The sequence below is a fragment of the Crocuta crocuta genome, unplaced genomic scaffold (assembly GCF_008692635.1).
Source record: "Crocuta crocuta isolate KB4526 unplaced genomic scaffold, BGI_CrCroc_1.0 scaffold243, whole genome shotgun sequence".
In the NCBI taxonomy this organism is placed as follows: Eukaryota; Metazoa; Chordata; class Mammalia; order Carnivora; family Hyaenidae; genus Crocuta; species Crocuta crocuta.
Genome location: NW_027529596.1, coordinates 4,704,512 through 4,726,278, shown reverse-complemented (window position 1 = coordinate 4,726,278; position 21,767 = coordinate 4,704,512). Strand labels below are relative to the sequence as shown.

The following is a 21,767-nucleotide window of genomic DNA, read 5'->3' as shown; positions in this document are numbered from 1 at the left end:
ATTGGTAAAATATCAAAAGGCAGGGCATTGAGTTCTACCTTTTTCTTTTTTTAAAAAAATAAAACAGTAGGTTATATTTAACAATGGTCTTTATAAAGAATGTCTTGTTACAATTCTAATTCTCTGAAGAGCAGTTATTTGTGCATACTTGTATGTTGTCAAGATTTTTAAAGCTACATGAGAATATCTATCACCTAGTCCCACTCACAGAAACACTGGGAGACATTTGAGATGCATATACATCTATATATGTAGAGAGAGAGGGAGAGAGAAAGACAGAGAGCATCTATGAGGAAGGGAGAAGGACAGGGCGAGAGACAGAGAATCTTAAGCAGGCATCGTGCTGATCATGAGTGCCAATCCTACACGTGGCTCAATCCCACAACCCTGGGATCATGACCTGAGCCAGAATCAAGAGTCAGATGCTCAAGCTCAAGCGGCTGAGCCACCCAGGCACCCCAGAAGACATTTACGTTTTAAATGTCAACATGTTATAAAAATGTAATGAATTAACTAGCTGTATAAATAAGAAATTGTCTACAAAAGTTTTATTCAGAAATATGAATGTGGCATTTTGGGATATCCCACTTCAGTCAAGATGACCAGAACAGTCTCAGAGAAGCAAAACTTGAATTTGATTTGAAGTAACAAAATTCAAACCTGATTATGTTAATAATGCCTCTTATTTTCCTCCTTTATGCATTTATTTGTTTTTATTTTTATTCAAGTATAGTTAACATGCAGTGTTATATTAGTTTCAGGTGTAAAATGTAACGATTCAAGAATTCTATCCATTACTCATGCTCATCAGGACAAGTATACTCTGAATCCCCATCATGTACTTCACCCCTCCACCCACCCAACTCCCCTTTGGTGACCCATCTGTCTGTTCTCTGTAGTTAAGTCTGGTTTCTGTGTATCTTTTTTTCTTTTGTTTGTTTCTTAAATTCAAATATGGGTGAAATCATATGGTATTTGTCTTTCTCTTACTTATTTTGTTTAGTATTATACTCTCTAGATCTGTCCATGTTGTTGCAAATGGCAAGATTCATTCTTTTTTATGGCTGAATAATATTCCATTATATAAATATNTATATATATAAATTCTTATCCATTCTGTTCTTTATCCATTCATCTATTGATGGACACTTGGGCTGCTTCCATAATTTGGCTATTGTAAGGAATGCAACAATAAACACAGGGGTGCATATATCATTTTAAGTTAGTGTTTTAGTGTTCTTTGGGTAAATACCCAGGAGTGGAGTTACTAACCATATGGTCACTGTATTTATAATTATCTGAGGAAGCTCCACACTGTTTCCTACAATGGCTGCACCAGTTTGCAATCCCACCAGCAGTGCATGAGGCTTCCTTTTCCTCTACATCCTTACCAACACTTGTGGTTTCTTGTGTTTAGCCATTCTGACAGGTGTGAGGTGATTTCTCAGTGTAGTTCTGATTTGCATTTTGCTAATGATAAGTGATTTTGAGCATCTTTTCATACGTCTATTGGCCATCTGTAAATCTTTGGAGAAATGTCTTTTCATGTCTTTTTGCCCATTTTTTATAGGAATATTTATTTTTTTGGTATTCAGTTGTAGAAGTTCTTTATATTTTTTGATACTAACCCGTTATCCGACATTTCACTTGCAAATATCTTCTCCTATTCAGTAGGTTGTCTTTTAGTTTTGCTGATTTTTCCTTCACTGTGCAGAAGCTTTTTATTTTGATGTAGTCTCAATAGTTTAGTTTTATTTTTTCTTTCTTTGCCTTAGGAGACATATCTAAAACAATGTTGCTATGACCAATGTCAGAGAAATTACTGCCTCTTCTTTTTTGTAGGGTTTTTATGGTTTCAGGTCTCACAGTTAGGTCTTTATTCCATTTTGCATGTATTTTTGTGTATGCTGTAAGACAGTGTTCCAGTTTCATTTTTATTCAGGTGGCTGTCTAGTTTTCCCATTTATTGAAGGGAGTGTCTTTTCCCATTGAATATTCTTGCCTCCTTTGTTGAAGATTAATTGACCATGAAATTATGGGCTTATTTCAGGGCTTTCAATTTTGTTGCAGATCTGTGGTGTCTTTTTTTATGTCAGTACCATACTGTTTTGATGACTACCGCTTTGCAGTATAACTTGAGATCAGGGATTATGATACCTCTAGCTTTGTTCTTCTTTTTCAAGATTGCTTTGCCTATTCAGGGTCTTTTGTGTCTCCATATAAATTTTAGAATTATTTGTTCTAGTTCTGTGAAAAATGCTGGTGATATCTTGATGGGGTTTGCACTAAATCTGTACATTGTTTTGGGTAGTATAGACATTATAACAATATGTCTTCTTCTAATACATGAGCATGGAATGTTTTTCCATTTCTTTGTGTCATCTTCAATTTCTTTCATCAGTGTTTTATAGTTTTCAGAGTATAGGTCTTTCACCTCCTTGGTTAACTTTATTCCTCGGTATTTTATTATTTTTGGTGCAATTGTAAATGGGGTTGCTTTCTTCATTCCTCTTTTTGCTGCTTCATTATTAGTGTGTAAAAATGCAACAGATTTATGTAGTTGATATCATATCCTACAACTTTACTGAATTCATTATCAGTTCTAGTAATTTTTTGGTGGAGTCTTTCAAGTTTTCTATATATAGTATCATGCTGTCTGCAAATAGTGAAAGTTTTACTTCTTCCTTATAGTTTGGATAACTTTTATTCCTTTTTCTTGTCTGATTGCTTTGGCTAAGAGTTTCTGGTCCTCCCCAGCTCACACACATGGCTTATAAATACATACATACATACATACATACATACATAAGTAAATAAAACCACATTTATAATATTTCCAAAATCAAGTGCAAAAATATATTCATAAACATTCTTGTATTTGCCAGCATACACATGCCATGCTTTAAAGCTAGCAAATGCAGGGGCTACATTTTTTGGTACCTTAGTGGAGGGAAAGTACAGATAGTTCTTTAAGAAGCTAAAATATTGTTTCCGCATTGAAAAAGAAATGTGAATGATCACATTAAGCTTGGAGAATAAATACATATTATTAATAAGAAGAGCTAGAGTTCTATTTTAAAGTCTATTAACAATGTAAAACGCATGTTAAAAATGTATTTATTCCACTTGAGCTCCCTGGACTCATGGTTCAGATCATTTGCAGTTTATCTCAAAGTTCCATAAAAAGAGGCAGTAAAACATTTTTTTGCTTGTATTCTGTCTTTGTATATTCAGTTTTTCTTCTTATTGTCAGGTGTCAGAAATAGTGCTACAGCCTTTGGGCATAGTTCTCTCAGAGATGGTGAAAGGAGGCATTCCAGGGATTTGCCCAAAGGTGAATTGTAATGAGGTCTGCCTACCTCTTTCCTTGCTTGCCAAGTGAGAGGGTAGCGAGGGCTGTCAGGGAATGGAAATGCATTCTGCACGTATGCTAATTAGATCAGCACCCTGGAGAGTAGCCAGCTATTGGCCATTAAAGGAAATAAAATGATAGTTCCCAGAAATAAGTCATTTCAAAGCTGATTTCTAGAGGCGTCTTCTAGCAGGGCATGGAAGGCAAGCACTGTGTCAACTGAGGAGCCATCACTCCCCCCAGGTCACTTGAGGAAGGGAAAGTGAGGAGGTGAGCAGGGGCTCTCCCTGGAATTCATTACCCACACACTGGTGTGTCCCCCAGACCGGTGTCTCTAGTTTTACTTTTAGCACAAAATCATAATTTACTTTGATATTCGGTTAAAAAAAATACAGATGATAAATTTGGTCTTTGTTGGCTTCAAGGGAATTTCACTCCTCTTCTTCCAGGCTTTCCGGGCCATTCTTGGCTTCTTCACCTGGCCCCCTGTCTCTACCAGCCAGATGGGACTAGATGTTTCCTGTAATTGGCTTTGACCGAGTTCTCCTTTCTTGAAAATTCCCTCTTGGTGATCTTACCCCCTTCTACGGCTTCAGTAATGGGGGAAAAATCTTATTAGAATGTGCATGAAGTAGAAAAATAGAAAGACTAGGTGATACGTGTCAACCGAGGAAAAGGAGGAGAAACAGAAAAAGGACAAAGGCCATTATTTGGGGATCGCAGAACACTCTGGAGTAACCAGGAAAGCATTGTAGTTATGTGGGGAAAGCAAGAGGTTAGTATGCAAGGGGTTAATCACATGATTCAGGCAAAGAAGAGAAGCAAAAACAAAACAAAAAACACTGCAGATTTGGTGCTGACTAGTCGAGCTGCTTCTGATTGTTAGCTTGTTGATGATGTGATTGGTGCTATCAAATGACACTGTCCCTTCCATGTGTTAATTAACCTCACTATCCTCCAATGATTCAAATGCCAGTTGCTCTGTTGAAATTTTATGAGCAGCATATTCATTGAAGAGTTTGTTAGTTGCAAAGAATAGTGGAACTTCAAAGTGGCGTCTCTTATGTGCAGAAATTTTATAAAAATCCACATTCATCATCAGGCTGAGGAATGCTGGGTAATCTGCAGTGTAGTCCTCTGATGAACGCTTCCTTGAATAACGTTTATTTATTTTATTAATTTATTTATTTTGAGAGAGAATGGGAGGGCCAGAGAGAGAAGGGGAGAGGGGGAGAATCCCCCAAGTAGCCTCTGCACTGTCAGCATGGACCCCAATACAGGGCTTGAACTCTGGAACTGTGAGATCGTAACCGGAGCCAATACCAAGAATCGGACGCTTAACTGACTGAGTCACCCAGGTGCCCCTTGAATAATGTTTTTAAATGCATAAATTAAAACACAGAGGATTGCAACCAATAATGTTGAAATAAAGTTATCAAAACATTTTTTAAAATTTGTGAAGTAAAATGTATATTGTGCACTAATGCATGAAATAACAAGATCAGACAACCACCAGAATTACAAAGTAAAGATGAGTACTTCAGCTGTTGGCAGTAACTGTACCATGGTATGAAAATTCTCGGTGACAGACTCATGGGTTCTTCTAATATTTGTGTGAGATATTGCCTATCTTGTTAACTGAAGGGAATGTTGAATTTGTTAGAGATCAGGGAACTTGAAGATTGAGCTCATAGAATCCCATGAGTTCCCATGGATCCAAGGTTAAGAATACTTGGTCTAGAGATTTCTAGAAGAGATTGGGAATCCTCGTTTGTATGCCTGCCAGAAAGCCACAGGGCACACCATGAGGGAAGGGATGGTGCAGAGCCATCCAATTCCCATTAAGCTGTTACTCCACATCCCACATTCTGTCCATTTGGTTTCTCTGGGCTTCTAGAGTCTCCTCTTTTCCTCCTCAGCATGTCTCCTATATTGAAGTGAAGTTGAAGCTAGTCACTTCTCTTTGGTAGAGGCTTTTGTGTTCTGGTTTTGTTTGTTGGGGGGCTGTCTCTCATTTGATTTCTAAATATCTGTAATTATAATAAGGGAGGCTGAAACTGCTGATTATCTAGAGCCATTTCCTCATGCTATTAACACAGACAGTTAGGCTTTAAATATGGATAGAGTTAAAATATCCAACTTCAAAGTCAGTCACAGATTTTGAGATAGATTTTTTAAAAATCTCAGTCTGTTAAGTGTCCGACTTCGGCCCAGGTCACCATCTCACAGTTTGTGAGTTTGAGCCCCACGTCAGGCTCTGTGCTGACAGCTCAGAGCCTGGGGGCTGCTTCAGATTCTGTGTCTCCCTCTTTCTCTGCCCCTGTCCTGCTTGTGCTCGCTCTCTCTCTCTCTCTCTCTCTCTCTCTCTCTTTCTCTCTGTCTCTCTCAAAACATAAGAATAAACCTTAAAAGAAAGTCTACTCCTCACCTTGGCTTCCCAAACACTGCCTTCTCCTGGACCTCTCTTACCTTCCCAACTCTCTATTAGTCCCTTCTGAATCTTTGTATCTGTTTCACACTCTACCAACCAGAGAGGTGTAGGCATCCCCCCACCCCCCCGTGTTAGGCTTTGGGCTAGCTTGCTTTTCATTCCTTCCCCTTGATAATCTCTCCCAATCCTTGATCTGCCTCCTTTCCCATGTTCCTCATCCGTTTCAAAAGCCCCCTACCCCCCTCCATCTTTCCAGTTCTGATTTCAGTGAAACTCAGCAGATGTTGTCTGGATACTGTGCCCTGAGCAATACGTCAGGCACTGCGGCCACAATACTGAGCCAGTAGAGCAGGTGCCTGCCTTCAAGCACCCTACAATCCATCAGAGAAAGTCAGCCTTGAACAAGTAATTTGAAGAGCAGGACTAGGACAGAGGGGGAGTAACGGGTCATGCAGGGGCTGGTGATAAGGGAGATCTAGCCTAGTGTGGGGAGATAGGGAAGTCTATCAGAAGTAATGCTGAAGTCAGGATCTTAAAGGTTAATTGAGAGATAGTAGTGTAGGAATGAGAATTGGGAAGATGCACACAAAATGCCAAAGTCTGGAGAAAATAGAGGGAAGGAGATAAAGATATCTAGTGTGCCTTTGGTGTAAAAAGTCAAAGAAGGCATTTGAGTTCAGTGAGGCTGCAGAGAGGCAGGCCAGACTGGTGAGCACTTACCAATCATGTTGGGGAGTTGAGAGGAGACATCATCCTAAGGATACTGGGAGCCCATGGGATGCGTTAGTCAGGCAGCAGAATACTTACGTTTACATTTTTTTTTAATAGTTTATTGTCAAATTAGTTTCCACATAACACCCAGTGCTCATCCCCACAAGTGCCCTCCTCCATGCCCATCCCCCCTCCCCCCACATCCATCAGTCCTCAGTTTTTGTCAGCATTCAAGAGTCTCTCATGGTTTGCCTCTCTCCCTTTCCCCCACCATTTCCGCCCTTCTTCTCCCCCTTGTTCCTCCGTCAAGTTCCTCCTAATCCTCCTATACGTGCAAACATATGATATTTGTCCTTCTCTGCCTGACTTATTTCGCTCGGCATAACACCCTCAGGAAACTAACAATACTTACGTTTACATTTTAAGTGATTAACCCAACTGCAGTATGGAGCATGGTTTGGAGAGCCAAGAATCCACGTAAGGAGACCATGGCAGATGGTTATAGTCACCCTGTTAAGAGACGATGTGGCAGTCCTGTAGGAAAACCTGTCATCCTTGACTCCTGCCTATTTCTTCTTCATGTTCTCCTCAAGCCCATCAAACATTAAATCTTTTCAGACTTCGTTTCTAAAACCTCCATTGGCTGTGTGCCTCTTTTTAGTCCCACTGACCAAATTCCAGACTTCTTGTTTTCTTTCCACTGACTTGTCATCTCTGGGTCTCCTTTTTGCTTTCCAGTATGCCTGAGGGTGAGCCCCTAATGAATTTGGCTGCTCCCAGATGCACCGCAGTGAAGCCCAAGCTCTCCTCTTCCTGGCTCATAGCCACAGTGAGGTCCCTCCAGACACTGCCTGCCCTGTCCACTGGGCACACTCCTGTGTCGGAGGCAAGGACACTGTTTGACAGCCTCCTCCTTCTACCCGGAATGCCTGTCTCTCCCAGCTCACCCATAAAATCCCACCTTGGAAGACTCCTTTCCCGTCCTGCTCCTCCAATTCCAGAAGCTGCCAGCCCCCAACCGGAATTAATTTTCCCTTCCTACCCGTGCCCCAGCAGGACTTCAGATGATGCATTATCTAGCTAATTAAACTTATTACTCTTGTTTCACCATTTCGTAGCGGTCTACTTCCTGTTTGAATTATTATGTAGGAGACAGGCACTCTCTCTAGATTGTAAATTTCAAAGGCCTAGGGAGATTTGTCACAGTCATTTTCTGAGTCTCCTGTCCTGTGCTTATCAGGCCTCAGCAAATGTTAAATTTGATTGCAGATGATGGTGGGGTGAAGGGGTCCCTGAATTGTGGATGTCTCTGGGTCACATACCCAAATCCGTTCTGGCTGTGATAATCATCAAATGCGCAAGAACATTTTACTAAGAGTATTGCTTTTATTTCGAAAACAGCTAGATGGAACAAGTGTCATTAAGAGAGGTAGCTGATTGTTCTAGTGACAAGTGCTGGATTCCGTGTTGAAAGCTGAAATTCAGTCCATAGGTATTTCTTGAGCCCTAATTATATATCCAGCACTGATGATGCATAGCCATAAATGAAACGAATCTCTGTTCTGGAAGCCCTTATAGGTATTTTCATAAGGGTGTGAGGTTTTCCATCAAGAGTTTACATTGTCTTAAACTGAGAAAGAAAGAATTCAGTCCTTTATTAAAACATGATGTGTCAGAAGTGAAACCACAATCTTAACCGCAGCACCAAGCAGAGCCAGACAGAGAGAATGTGTTGTCCATATACAAGGAAGTCTAAAAAGAGAAAGCGTATTTATTAGGATACCTTTGTTGTATTTTATTTAAAGTTTTACTATTATTGTATATATTCCTTATCTCTGTTTTTTTTTTTTTCATTTATTTTTGAGAGAGAGAGACAGAGCACAAGAAAGAGAGGGGCAGAGAGGGAGGGAGACACAGAATCAGAAGCAGGCTCCAGGCTCTGAGCTAACAGCACAGAGCCCAATGCAAGGCTCAAACCCACGAACTATGAGATCATGACCTGAGCCAAAGTCAGACGCTTAACCGACTGAGCCACCCAGACGCCCCTATCTCCAACTTTAATAGAACCCTGCAACAGGCAGGTTTTAAGAGTTTCTTTGTATCGTTTAGCTGGGAAACATCAGTAGATATGTTAAGTGATAAAAATAGTATTTCTTATTTTTATTCTCTAATAGTAATAAAAACTCGCAATATTTCAGTTTCTATATTAGTTCTATATAGGCCCAACATTGTACTAGAAGCTGGAAACATGCAAAACTTAATTTACACCCTACAATAACACACAGAAGTACTATTATATATCAGAATTGCATTACTGTTGGAAAAATAGGAATATATCACTAGAGGAAGATGCTCATGTAGGAAGCTCTGAATTTTTCTTTCAAGCCTAGTTTGAAGCTGGACATTAGGGACATCTACCTTGATTTTCGGAAATAGGAGCAAAAATTGGGGGTAAAACAGAGGCTACGCTCTCAGAACTGGGAAGGTTAGCATGGGGGGGATGTAAGAGGCCTTTGGTGGAGAATATAAATGAACGACATGTATATTAGAAAAGAGTAGAGAGTACGTTCCAGATGTCTGTGTATGCATGTATAAAGATCTGTGGCTTCAAATTTGACTGGATTTTGTTTGTTTGTTTTTCAAACTCTTTTCTAAGAATTGCCCTGGTGGAAAATATTCCTGAAGGCCTTAACTATTCAGAAAATGCACCATTTCACTTATCACTTTTCCAAGGCTGGATGAATTTACTCAACATGGCCAAAAAGTCTGTTGACATAGTATCTTCCCATTGGGATCTCAACCACAGTCATCCATCAGCATGTCAGGTAAGCCGCACCCTCTGTGTGTGTGTGATGGGTTTACTTATGTGCATTTTACACGCCTTAGCATTCTTGCTCTCACTTCTCAGGCTTGAGGTCTTTTCTTTAGTCTACCATGGGCATCATTACATTTATATGTCTGTGCCATTGTTCATCATCTGTTGCTCAGCTCCTACTAGAATGCCAGGTTTTCAAGGGCAAACTCATGTTCCGTCTTTGCCTACGATAGGCTGTCTAGACGGCATTGCTGAGTTGGACCACTTTGGGGGACGCCGCTCACGTCACGGTCTCTGTTGACAGCACACCACAGAATTCTGCTTTGCATACCTGCATGCTTGTAGTGCTAACTCTGTGTCTGCCCCGAGGCAATTACTTCATTAATTGGTGTCATAATTCACCCTGAGGCCCCAGAACCAACTTTTTTAAATAGTGGAATCAAACTGCCCAGTGTAGTTGTATATTCTTGGCTCTGTGATATTTGAGCGAATAGGAGAGAGAGAAATGTACTAATTGCAAGAACAGCCTTGAGGAAACCGACTGAGTGATCCAAATGACTTCTGAATGAAATATCCTGGAGGTAAGAAAGTGATCCCGGTCATCTTTAGTGTTATGTTTTGTTTTGTTTCTTGTTGTTTGCACTGGCACAGTCATGATGGCACTGAGTTACCCAGGCTTTTCTACCCAAGTATAGGAACACTGGCCTGTACTTCCATGTCCTATATGGATTGGGCAAGGATAGAATCAATTTTGTTCCTGTATATAATGTGTGTTGGCATGTTAGCCTATAATCACCACCTCACTGGTGCTTGGAAATCTTTTATTTAATTATATGATTTTTTTTAAGTTTATTTATTTATTTTTGAGAGAGAGGGAGAGCATGAGCAGGGGAGAGGCAGAGAGAAAGAGAGAGAAGAGAGAAAGACTCCCAAGTAGGCTTCACACTGTCCGTGCAGAGCCTGATGTGAGGCTCAAACTCACAAACTGCAAGATCATGACCTGAGCTGAAATTAAGTCGGACACTTAACCGACTGGGCTGCCTGGACGCCCCTCAATTTTACTATTTTAAACTCACAGGATATCAGATAATAGGTAAAAACAAACAAACAAAACTCACAAAGGCCGTGCTAAAGAACTGAGTAAATTTACTAATCATGTTCTCCCCTTTTTACCTTTCCTGTTTACACGGGGACATCAGGGATTTGTTCCTACATATATCATTCCAAAACCTAGTGGCAGCACACAGAGCAATCACTTACTTCTTCATGAATCTGGGCAGGGTTTAGCAGAGAGGGCTTATCTCTGATTCATACAACGTCAGTTGCAGTGACATGCCTAGGGCTGGAGGACCCAAAAAGGCTACTCACACTTCCAGCCTCTTACTTAGGGGTGACTGGAATGTCTGGGGGCCACCTGGGCCCCTCTCTGCATATGTCTCTCATCACACAATAAACTAGCCTGAACTTTATATCCTAAAAGGCTAAAAAGCAGAAAGTATGAGGCCTTTGAAGACGTGGGCTCTGGGATATCCAAGCTGCTTCCACCCAACTCTGTTGGTCAAAGCAAGTCACAATCCAGGAGGAAAGGGAGAGCCTCTATCCAGTAATGAGGAGGATTGGAGGCAGGCTTCTTTGGAAATTATACTCCACAGTCCACTCCAGCCATAGCAATCCATATCACTTGCACATACGAAATGCACTTCTCACCCCCTCCCCAAACATTCATGCCTTTACAGCAAAGGCTAGAAGTCTAGGATCTCCTAGTCTGTATCACATCCAGATCGGGATGAGGGCCCACAGGTGTGCTCCTCTTGACTTGAAAGCCTGTGAACTAAGAGACCAGCTATGCGCTTCCCAAAGTACGCTCCCAACAGTGAGGCATGGAAGAGATAACTACAACAGATACTTTTGTTTAATGGGAGACTGGAGAGCACAGAGCACTGAGTCCATAGCAGATTTGAAATCCAGCCCAGCACATGCCACCGGTTTTCTGAGCTGGGGGAGCAGGTGATGCCGCTGGGCTAGGACCTGGTTCTCCCTGGGGGTGCTTTCCTAGTCTGTGGTTCTCAGAAGCTCTTTGCTCCCCACTGTGTTGTTCTTTCCTTCCCATAAGAAATAGCTTATGTTTCTTCCCACTTTCTCAGTTGGCTTCCTGCTGGTAGAAATCTGAGGCCTCAGAGACCTCTGTTCATTTTAAACCATCTCTGTCTTTTTTTGGACCAAAATAGTACAATCCCTTAAGCCTTTGTGGACTTTCTATGTATCCAGTCGTAAACCACTCTGTCAGCAAAAACCCTGTTCCACTGAATAGCTGGCAGTGGGTCTTCTCTACTTTGAACTGTGACTCAAGTTGCTTCAGAACCTGACTCTTAAAATTGCCGAGAGCCCTTCCTCTGACCGAGGAGGCCTGTGAACCGCCTTCCACTTTTAGTCTTCCCGAGGTCTTGACAAGGAATCTTACTGTCGTATCTGTCATTTCATCTTTACCCTGAGGCCATTTCTGATGTTGAGAATATTTTGCTGAATTGAGAGACCGTTCCAGTGTCTACATTTTCACAAAATTCTGCACGAACACTGAACAGTCCTTCTTACCATATGCCACTGACACTTTGATAACCTGCCTGCACGATCTCCTTATCCAGGCCCAAAAGCCCATTAGTCTCCCCTTTCTGTTTTCTACCTACTCTTGGACTTGGTGACCTAGATGAACTCTTTTCTGATATGCTCTGTCCCTGAATGATAGAATTTTCTCCCCAACTACAAAGTGATCTTTGCTAAGTATCTTTGTTTTTCCCCTAATAGCTACACAGGCAGTAGTGTGGCCAAACATCTCACCATTACATCCTCAGGGCCCCTGAAGCTGTTTCTTTTCTGATCCTCCAGCTTTGAGGGAGAATGGGATTCCAGCATCCACAGCCACCCAGCCCCAAAGATGGTGCCTCATGCCTTACAGATTTTGCTTCACTGGTTTTCATTTCAGTTACCTGTTATGGTGAAACAAACAACTCCAAACCTCATGAAGTGTTATTTCCTGTGATTCCATGAACAGGCCGCACAGCTTTTTGCTCCAGCAGTGCTGGCTGGGATCACTTGTGCAGTTGGGTTGAGCTGGGGCAGTGGCCGAGGCTGGACTGACTGGGGGCTCTGCAAGCAGACACTCATCACATTGAGTAATCTAACCCAGGCTTTTTATAGGGCAGCTGGATCCCAAGAAGGCCACGTGGAAATCGCAAGATCTCTGAATTCCTGGACTTCTAGAACATTACTTTGGCCACTTTGTGTGAGTCAAAGCAAGGCACCAGGCCAGCCCACAGCCAGAAGAAGGATAGGGGATTCCAGGAGGAGCACGCCAATTCAGGAATGGGAGATCGTTGGCAGCCAACTTCAGAAACAATTTACTGTAGCGCGTTGGATAGTGTGAGCAAGAGATAGTTCAAATTGTCTTTCCTTAGCCGTACACAAGACCAGCTCATAGCCACTGTGTTGACCTAGAACTGAAAGCCTTAGTATGAATTGGTGAGCCATGCTATGTGCTGGGACCCAGACCAGCCTGGGTGTCCATGCTGTGTGAACCTGGCGTATCAACAGCTCCCCGTTCACCTCGTGGGCACCCCTGAAGACCCAGGTATATCAAACACCCAAGGGAAAGATTTGCACTCACTCTTGGACTTGGTGACCTAGATGAGCTCTTTTCTAATATGCTCTGCCCCTGAATGATGGAATTTTCTCCCCAACTACAAAGTGATCTTTGTTAAGTATCTTTATCTTCCCCCCGGTAGCCACTGTTTCTCTCTGATGCTGCTCTCAGTCTTGGTTGGCTTCCAGGATTCCTATAATTAGTCTAGCCTTGGATCGTTTGGGCTTGGGGGTCCCAGGGAACCTGCCGCGTTCTCCAGGGATGCCCATTAAGTTCCTTTGCAGGGTTCAAGGTGACTCTGGGACTGAGGCAGTTAGCTGAGCATCTGATAGTTCTGGTCAGCTCTGGGGGCAGGCGTGCGGTGGTTCAAACCAGTGGAACAGAGGCAGTCGTGTGCCTTTATAGGTAACTTAGAGTCCCTGGACAGGCAGTAAGATGGGCATGATTCTCAGGAGCCTGCTGAGGACCTCTGGCCCTTCTGTGCTTTTAACCCAACCTTTCATCCTTGTCTTTGAGGTGTGAGCTAAACTCTCGCTACTCAAAGTTTGGCCCTCGGACCAGAAGCATCTTTATTGCCTAGGAGCTTATGAAAACACACAATCTCAGGATGCACCCCAGCCCTACCTGAATCAGATTCTCTGTTTCAACAAGATCCCCAGATGATGCATAGTTTCAGAAACATTTGAAAAGTTCTGAACTACCCCATCCCCATTCAGTCCTCTTGTTCTATAAGCCCAGCAAACTCACCTAGGTATTCACACTATTAGGAAGAAAACAGGTCACAGAAATGCTTTGTCATAGTTCACGACCAGTATTCGGCACTGCTCTCAGAGCAGTGGTGAAATGGATGAATGAGGTTCCAGGTCTGTTTTGCACAACCATGCTAAGTATGGTGCTGGGCACGTAATAGGTGCTCAGTAAATATGTGCTGAGTAGTTGTTGAGTGGATTATGTTAGACACGAACAAAGCCAGGCACTGGTTAAAGTGGTAAGGACAAATTTAAATCAGTAATGTATTTTTGCAATGGGAAAGAGGGTCTGAATGAACTGATCTCAGATTTGTACAGAGATGACTGAGCATTTTGCAGGGGAATGAAGGGGTGGAGGGGTGTGGCAGGGGCTTGAACGGGATCAGGGAAGTAGAAGTTTCTAAAAAGTAGGGGAGGGGATTGGTCCATAAGAAACCCATCTGGGTTTGTGAACTGGTGCTTATCCAGCTGGCCTTCTATCCTCCCACACAGAGATTCTCACCAGGTGTCGGCTGAATAAACAGTACATTCTTTTGGCAATCTTGAGCTTTCTCAAGCAAGCACTTCAAGAGGGTCAGGGTCATCCTGGGGATGTGGCCTTGAGCTGTGAGGAACTGTTAGCATTTTGTTCAAGCCTTTTAATGAGCGAGGAGGGGAGGGAGACAGGCAAGGTGGGGGGCGGATTAAATCATCTGTGCTGAAAGGCTGCAGTTTTTGTTAGACAAGTTAGAGCCTGGTGGAGAAGAGGGCTCAAAGGAGCCCAGCTAGAGTTTGGTCCAGGAGAGAATACATGTTAGTTGCATGACTTCAGAGTGAGTGAAGTGGAAAGATCATGCCTAGAAGCTTCGTTCCATTCACTCCAATAGCTGGTCTCCTGGCAACAATGGAATTTTTCAACTTGCTGCCGGGAACCTGGCTGTTGTTGAACTCACACAGCGCCCTTTAGGATGACACCCCAGTTAGAACCGATATCTTGGGGTAGAGGCATAGAGCTCCTGCCAGAGATGCCTCTTCATGCCACTCAGAATACTAACAACACCAGGCACCTTGCAGTTTAAGACCAGTGGGTCTTCTGCAGTGTTGAGTGTCGTTTCCCTGCGTCTTCACCGGGAAAGTTCTGCATGTGCAGACCAGAAGGATGGACGTGCTGTGCAGATTAAATGGATGCGAGCACGCTGTGAGAGCGATCTGGTGAACAGCTCTCTCATGCCTGTCTCTTCTTGGCCGGGAGCTATGCCCCGTGGGAAGTGGGGATCTGTAGGAAGGAATGAGGCTCGTCTGGAGGGCTCCTTCCTCAGCAAGGCAGCGAATATCGTCTTCCTCTGGTCCGGGCCACTGGTGGCCAAGTGATGATGGTGAGAAATCCCATGCATTCATTCCCCGTTGGTTGAATACCAGGTGTGGACTGTGGTCTTTAGGGTGGAGAGATGGGCAAAATAGGTGAAGGGGATTAAGGCTTACAGTTACACACACACACACACACACACACACACACATAAAGTTTGTTTATTTATTTTGAGAGACACAGAAACAGCACAAGTAGGGGAAGAGCAGAGCGAGGAAGAGAGAGAATCCCAAGAGGGCTCCCCGCTGCCAGTACGGAGCCCCATGTGGGGCTTGAACCTCCAAAGCCATGAGATCATAACCTAAGGCCAGAACCAAGAGTCAGATGCTTAACCCTCTGAGCTACCCAAGCGCCCACAGACTTGCATGTATAAAATAAATAAGTCACAAAGATATAAAGTATAGCATAGGGAATGTAGTCAATAATATTATAATAACGGTGTATAGTGACAGATGCCACTATACTTATTATGGCGAGCATTGCATAATGTATACAAGCATTAAATACCATGTTGTGCCCCTGAAACTAACAGAATATTATCGTTGCCCTAGAATATTACATGTCAAGTATACTTCAGTTTTTTAAAAAGGAAGTGGAAGAACCACCACCACAACAAAAACAGGTGATACAGATTAGAAAATCTGCCTTGCCTGCCTCTGGTCAACAGAAGTGCTAGCATTTTACGTGGACACCAGACTTCCTTAGAACCTACAGGCCACACCAGGAAACACAAGTCTACAAGCAGGGGTGTGTGCTGGTGACTCAGCCTAAGCTTCAGCCTTGAGACAAAAAGTATAAATGAAAGGGAAGTTCCTAGGTTTATGACATATTTGCAAGGTATATATGTCTTCAACGTGATCGCATTTGACCCCGTCAAGAGCCAAATGAGGAAAGTGCACGGTCAAATATTACCGAGTTCTCCCGTGGGCAGGCCCTGTTGAGGGCGTATGGGATACACCAGCGGACAAACTCAAGATCCCTTCCTTCAGGGAGCTGACATGCTAGCAGAGCTGAATCTATTGCACTAAAATGAATAGGGAAATCTTAAAAAAAAAAAAAATCTAGAAAAAAGAGAGAGCGAGCCTGTGGCATAGAAACGGTGCTTGGTGCCTGATCGGCTCCATTTTCCGCCTTCCCTCATGCAACCTTCAACTCCTTGAGCAGTTTTGCAAAGGCACCCAGGAAAACTTATCCAAATACCGTATGTCTTTTGCTTTTTTTTTTTTTTTTTTTTTTTTAAAAAAGTGGGGGNCTGTTGTTTTTGGTTTTTTTTTTTTTTTTTTTTTTTGAGAAAAAGAGGGAGGGAGAGGATCCAAAGCAGGCTCCATTGTTGAAGCAGACAGCCCGATGCGGGGCTTGAACTCACCAACCACAAGACAATGGCCTGAGCCAAAGTCAGATGCTTAAACTGGCTGAGCCACCCAGGTACCCCTTGGGCTTTTAAAGATTTTTTTTTTAATATTTTATTTATTTCTAGGAGAGAGAAAGAGAGACAGCGTGAGCTGGGGAGGGTCAGAGAGAGAGGGAGTCACAGACTGAAACAGGCTCCAGGCTCTGAGCTGGCAGTCAGCACAGAGCCCGATGCGGGGCTCGAACCCACGAACCGCGAGATCATGACCTAAACGAAAGTCGGACGCTTAACCGACTAAGCCACCCAGGTGCCCCTAAAGATTATTTTGAAAGAACCCAGTTCCCTTCTGTCTTCCCCTCCCATCCTGACAGAGGAGGGTAATTGTGCAGAGATTGGGAGTGGGGCAAGGAAACCAGGTCCTGGAAATCTGGTCCTTATGGCCAACTGTTTCTCTTTCGGTACAATTTAAGGACCCCAGATTCTGTTCTCTTCAGGCCATTAAGTTTCACTGTTCCTGAAAAGCAAAGATACTGGCTGAAAGCCTATTGGATTGAATTTTTACCCAATCTTATCTTCCTAATGTAATAGGAGCTTCCTGACTCCTGATTCAGTATTTCGCACTGTTCCACTCAAAACACCAAAGGACACAAATTTGTAGCAAATTCATGACAGTTTTCAAGTTGAGCCGCTGTAGTAAATAACAGAGCATTCTTGATATGTGAATAGGTAATATGTGCACAGGGAAGAGAATCTCATTGTACTTTATAAGCTCTGTATTATAAGTAGGAAATGCAGTATTCCAAATACAACTATTTAACATTCATTTCAGAGCTTGTGTGCCCAATCTTTGGTCCTGTGAACATGCTTTTATTTCTACCAAGGCCTTATAAATATTGGAATGTAGTCATTGATTAGCTTATTGCATACGCACATGCATGCACACAAAATGCTATGAAAAAAATGCACGCCCTAATTACCCAAGTGAGTACATTTAAATATTTTTAAATATATTTTTTAAAATTTATTTATTTTTGAGAGACAGAACATCAGCAGGGGAGGGGCAGAGAAAGAGGGAGACACAGAATCCAAAGCAGGCTCCAGGCTCCGAGCTGTCCGCACAGAGCCGGATGTGGGGCTCAAACTCACAAGCTGTGAGATTGTGACCTGAGCTGAAGTTGGCTGCTTAACCGACTGAGCCACCTAGGTGTCCCTAAATTCTTCTTTTTTAAATGTTCTACTATAATGAAAATTGGCCTGGTTCACAGCTTATTTTCCATCAGTATGTTTTTTTTAAAAGAAAATAGTTTTCGGGGCGCCTGGGTGGCTTAGTCGGTTAAGCATCCGACTTTCGCTTAGGTCATGATCTCGCGGTTCGTGGATTCGAGCCCCGCGTTGGGCTCTGTGCTGACTGCCAGCTCAGAGCCTGGAGCCTGTTTCAGTCTGTGACTCCCTCTCTCTCTGGCCCTCCCCTGCTCACGCTGTCTCTCTCTCCTAGAAATAAATAAAACATTTTAAAAAAAAAGAAAATAGTTTTCTTTTGAAAAGTAAAATAGTCAAACGAACAGAGACTGAAAATTCGGATGAGGGAACAATAAATGACCCATAGATACACAGGATAACGGAGAATTGGCCCATCTACTTATTATAATACACACGTAAGGAATGAGGAAGCCATTGAGGAATGGTCGGCCAGTGCCAAGCAGGCCCCAGCTGGGCAGAAAAAAGACACAGATAAACATGGCACACGACATCTATGTCTTCTCTGGATGAGAAGGAATTTCATAAGAGTGAGTGATGGTCGTTATCAACACTATGATAAACGCTGGCCGAGTGTGTGGAAACAGACACATTCATTAAAAATGCATTTTTAATCTGTAGTCCCAAGAGGTTGCTGTTTTAATTCCTACCCTGAAAAATTCATCTTGTCTTTTTCACCTTGCACTGTGTGTTGTGTTTATTTGCTTCTGTGTGAAAAGAAACTGGTTGGTAACGTTCCTCTGTATGAAACCCATGGATGTCAAGAGCTAGTGAGGNGACTGATGGATGTGGGGGGAGGGGGGGATGGGCATGGAGGAGGACACTTGTGGGGATGAGCACTGAGTGTTATGTGGAAACTAATTTGACAATAAACTATTAAAAAAAAAAAAGAGCTAGTGAGGTCTATAGTTCCATGGTAACCATATTTTAAAATTTAATCAAAATTTTAAAGTGGGCAAAGGATTTTTGCTTCTTTCTGTCCAGGTAGTGAGTTTAGACCCTGAAATACTGAAATTTCTAGGACAATATGATTCCTAACTAATGGAATAAAATGAGGGGGATTTATGAAATCAAGACTATTCAGGAAAAGCCAGGAAGAGTGACTTGATGATTTCAGGGCTACCTAATGGGGGAGGGGGGGACAAACCCTATTCTCTGTGAGTTCACTATGAGAAGCCAAATAAAATAATTAATGAGCTCCCACAACTGAATCTTTAAGAGATGCATTTATGTGAAATCAATTAGTTATTCATCGGCAGTGAGTCATGATTGCCAATTGATGATGCATCACAATTTTGAAAAATTATGATTTAGAAAATGTGATGGTATTCACTCAATTTTGTGAGTAACACGAATGAAACTTCAGTGATCCACGGGTGGTTTGGGGGAATAGAAGCCAGGATCCTATCTCTACACCGTGGATGGCAGGCAGCCTCTAGAGTGAGTGAGGAGGGGCTGGTTCAGATTCCTTTTTATCTACTTATCAGCCTTGTGACTCTGAGCAAGATGCTGAACTCTGTAGGCCTCCATCTCCTCATCAGCACATCAAGGTCACGGAGCGTACATACCTCGTAAGTTGTGTAAGATCACACTAGTTAAGGTCTGTGAAGGGTGCAGAACCTTCGTCTGTAGGTTTGTGTCTGGCCATCTTACCTGTTCATTCTCACGAATGTTATTTGTGTACCTACTGCAACTCTCATTCCAACTAGTTTAATTTTACTAACAAATAATGAGTTATTTTTATGTGCTTTACACTGTGCTGGAAATGGGGTTTACCACATAAAGGTAAAAAAGAAATGTATCATTTCTAAAAATGTAAAGCTTGGGGCACCTGGGCGGCTCAGTTGGTTGAGCGTCTGACTTCGGCTCAGGTCATGATCTCGCAGTTCGTGAGTTCAAGCCCTGCATTCGGCTCTGTGCTAAGAGCTCAGAGCCTGGAGCCTGCTTTGGATTCTGTGTGTGTGTCTCTCTCTCTGCCCCCTCCCCCACTCATTCTTCCTCTCTCTCAAAAATAAGTAAGCATTAAAATTTTTTTTAATGTAAAGCCCTGGGTAGATAAGGATTATGCAAATTATCATTATATATACAATTGTAACTTTCACTTAGTAAGTAAAATCTTTACACAAACATACACCCATGCAAAGTCTTGCTATCACCCATCTGCTCATCTACACCCACTCATGCACATGTACACACATACACACACATATCTGTGGACACTGACATCTTAAATCCTGAATCCACAGAAAGTAATGGGATCTTCTCACACCTACAGCCACTTCTGATTTTTCTTGGTTGGTCAGTTGGTTAGTTTTCTGCTCTATGTTGTTTCTTTTAAATTTATTTTTTAAAGTCTATTTATTTTGAGAGAGAAAGAGAGAGCAAGTGGGGGAAGGGCAGAGAGAGAAGGAGAGAGAGAGAATCCTCCAAGCAGCACAGAGCCTGACGCAGGGCTTGAACCCATGAACCATGAGATCATGATCTGAGCCGAAGTCAGATGCTTACCCGACTGGGCCACCCAGGCGCCCCCCTCTCTGTTTTTGTTTTAAGTCTCCTACACATTGAGATACCTCCCCTTGATGCTGGTGGGCTGCACCTTGCTGTCATGGGCCAGGCAGCTGCATGGGAGTGTGACTCGGGTCATTGGTTCATCTTCTAGCCCACTCATTCTTTGCAAGCAGTATTCTTCCTGACTGACTATAGATGCAGGCTAACCAACAGACAAGGGCTTTTGCTTTACCTAACTTAGGAACCTCTTCCTTGTCTTGTGTTTTTTATAGCTGTTCTTGACTTACTCATAAGTAGCATCTTTAACATTTTCTATTAAAATCACTGTTTCAAGCACCCGTAGAAAGCCTGCAGTCTGGACGGGTCAACTGTGGCTCTGTGCTTTCCAGTCTCCACCATTCTTTCCACCCTTCTTGTCCCAAGGTGGGTCCATTCCCTCCGCCAAGTCTAGTGAAGGAGCCTGTACATTCACTTATCATGTAGACAATCAGTGTCCACTTTGCCACAAAGGGGTATTTTTGGAACAAGAGAATCCTGTTTTTGCCAGTGAAAAGTCTGAGAAATCTACCTGATAATCTTGCAGCTTCATCATAACATTTGATAAGAATTTCTTTTTTTAACTGGATTTTTTTGTAATCTGGGAAAAATAGAATTACGACAGTCAGTCGGAAAGGAGATGAGTGTGGTTGGTAGGGACCAGATTCTTTAAGTAATTGAAATTCTTCAAGCCTGTTGCAATTAAGAGGTTGGTGCCTTGTAACTAGTAGGTTGGCGGGAGACAGCCCCAGAGAAAGTGGAACATTCCAATACGGCATGAAAAACACACATTTCATCCCTTGGTTTGCTGTGGATCTTAGTGCTTGCATGCACTTCTACTATATTATGGCCAACTGTTGTCGTTTTGTATTTTTTTACAGGGATACAGGGAAAAATAAAACATGTATAAATGAATGGAGGCAAGATTAGGATGCATACTAATGCTCTGGTTTTTGGCTCAGTTTAGAACTCACTATTTTGTTTATTTTCAGTTCTCAGAGTTTGGTTTTGTAGAAAAGACAAATGAGCAGCGTTCTTCAGGGGGCACATAACCTGTGGAAAAATCACAGGGTTTGGTAGCAAATGTGTCTCACACGACCAGTAAGGTAGTAGTTGTGACCCCACTGGGCAAAGTCGTGACCTATTCGAGCCTCCATTAACTCATCTATAAAATGGGTAAAATAATGCGAGTCTCCTTTGATGGCTTTGTAAATCCAACTTAGATAATGTTTGTAAAACGACAAATAATGGAGCTCATAAAAGAGAGTTGCTGTTTTCATTTCTACCTTTGTTTTTCTGGTGCAGGGCATTTAGTTTCACATTTACTTAGTGGATTCCTGTAGCCCGAGAGCGGGAATAACTTTAAGATGTCTGTCACCTNGGCTCCGAGCCGGCAGTCAGCACAGAGCCCGACGTGGGGCTCGAACCCACGAACCGTGAGATCATGACCTAAGCGAAAGTCGGACGTTTAACTGACTAAGCCACCCAGGCGCCCCGGGGTTGAGATAATTCTACCCAGCATACTAATTCGAGTTGTTCTTCACGGTTTCGGTGAAGAAAGAGGAAAGAGAAATA

At 42.7% G+C, this 21,767-nt stretch overlaps 1 protein-coding gene across 3 annotated transcripts in view; it reads left to right on the top strand.

The window, feature by feature from the left end:
* The window catches only part of PLD5 (phospholipase D family member 5), a 223,965-nt gene that overhangs the window by 40,840 nt on the left and 161,358 nt on the right, over window positions 1–21,767 (top strand). For all 3 annotated transcript variants that reach the window (XM_077761806.1, XM_077761804.1, XM_077761805.1), the window contains exon 2: window positions 9,151–9,319. In XM_077761806.1, the coding sequence (XP_077617932.1) occupies window positions 9,151–9,319 (169 nt within the window). The remainder of the gene's footprint in view (window positions 1–9,150; window positions 9,320–21,767) is intronic.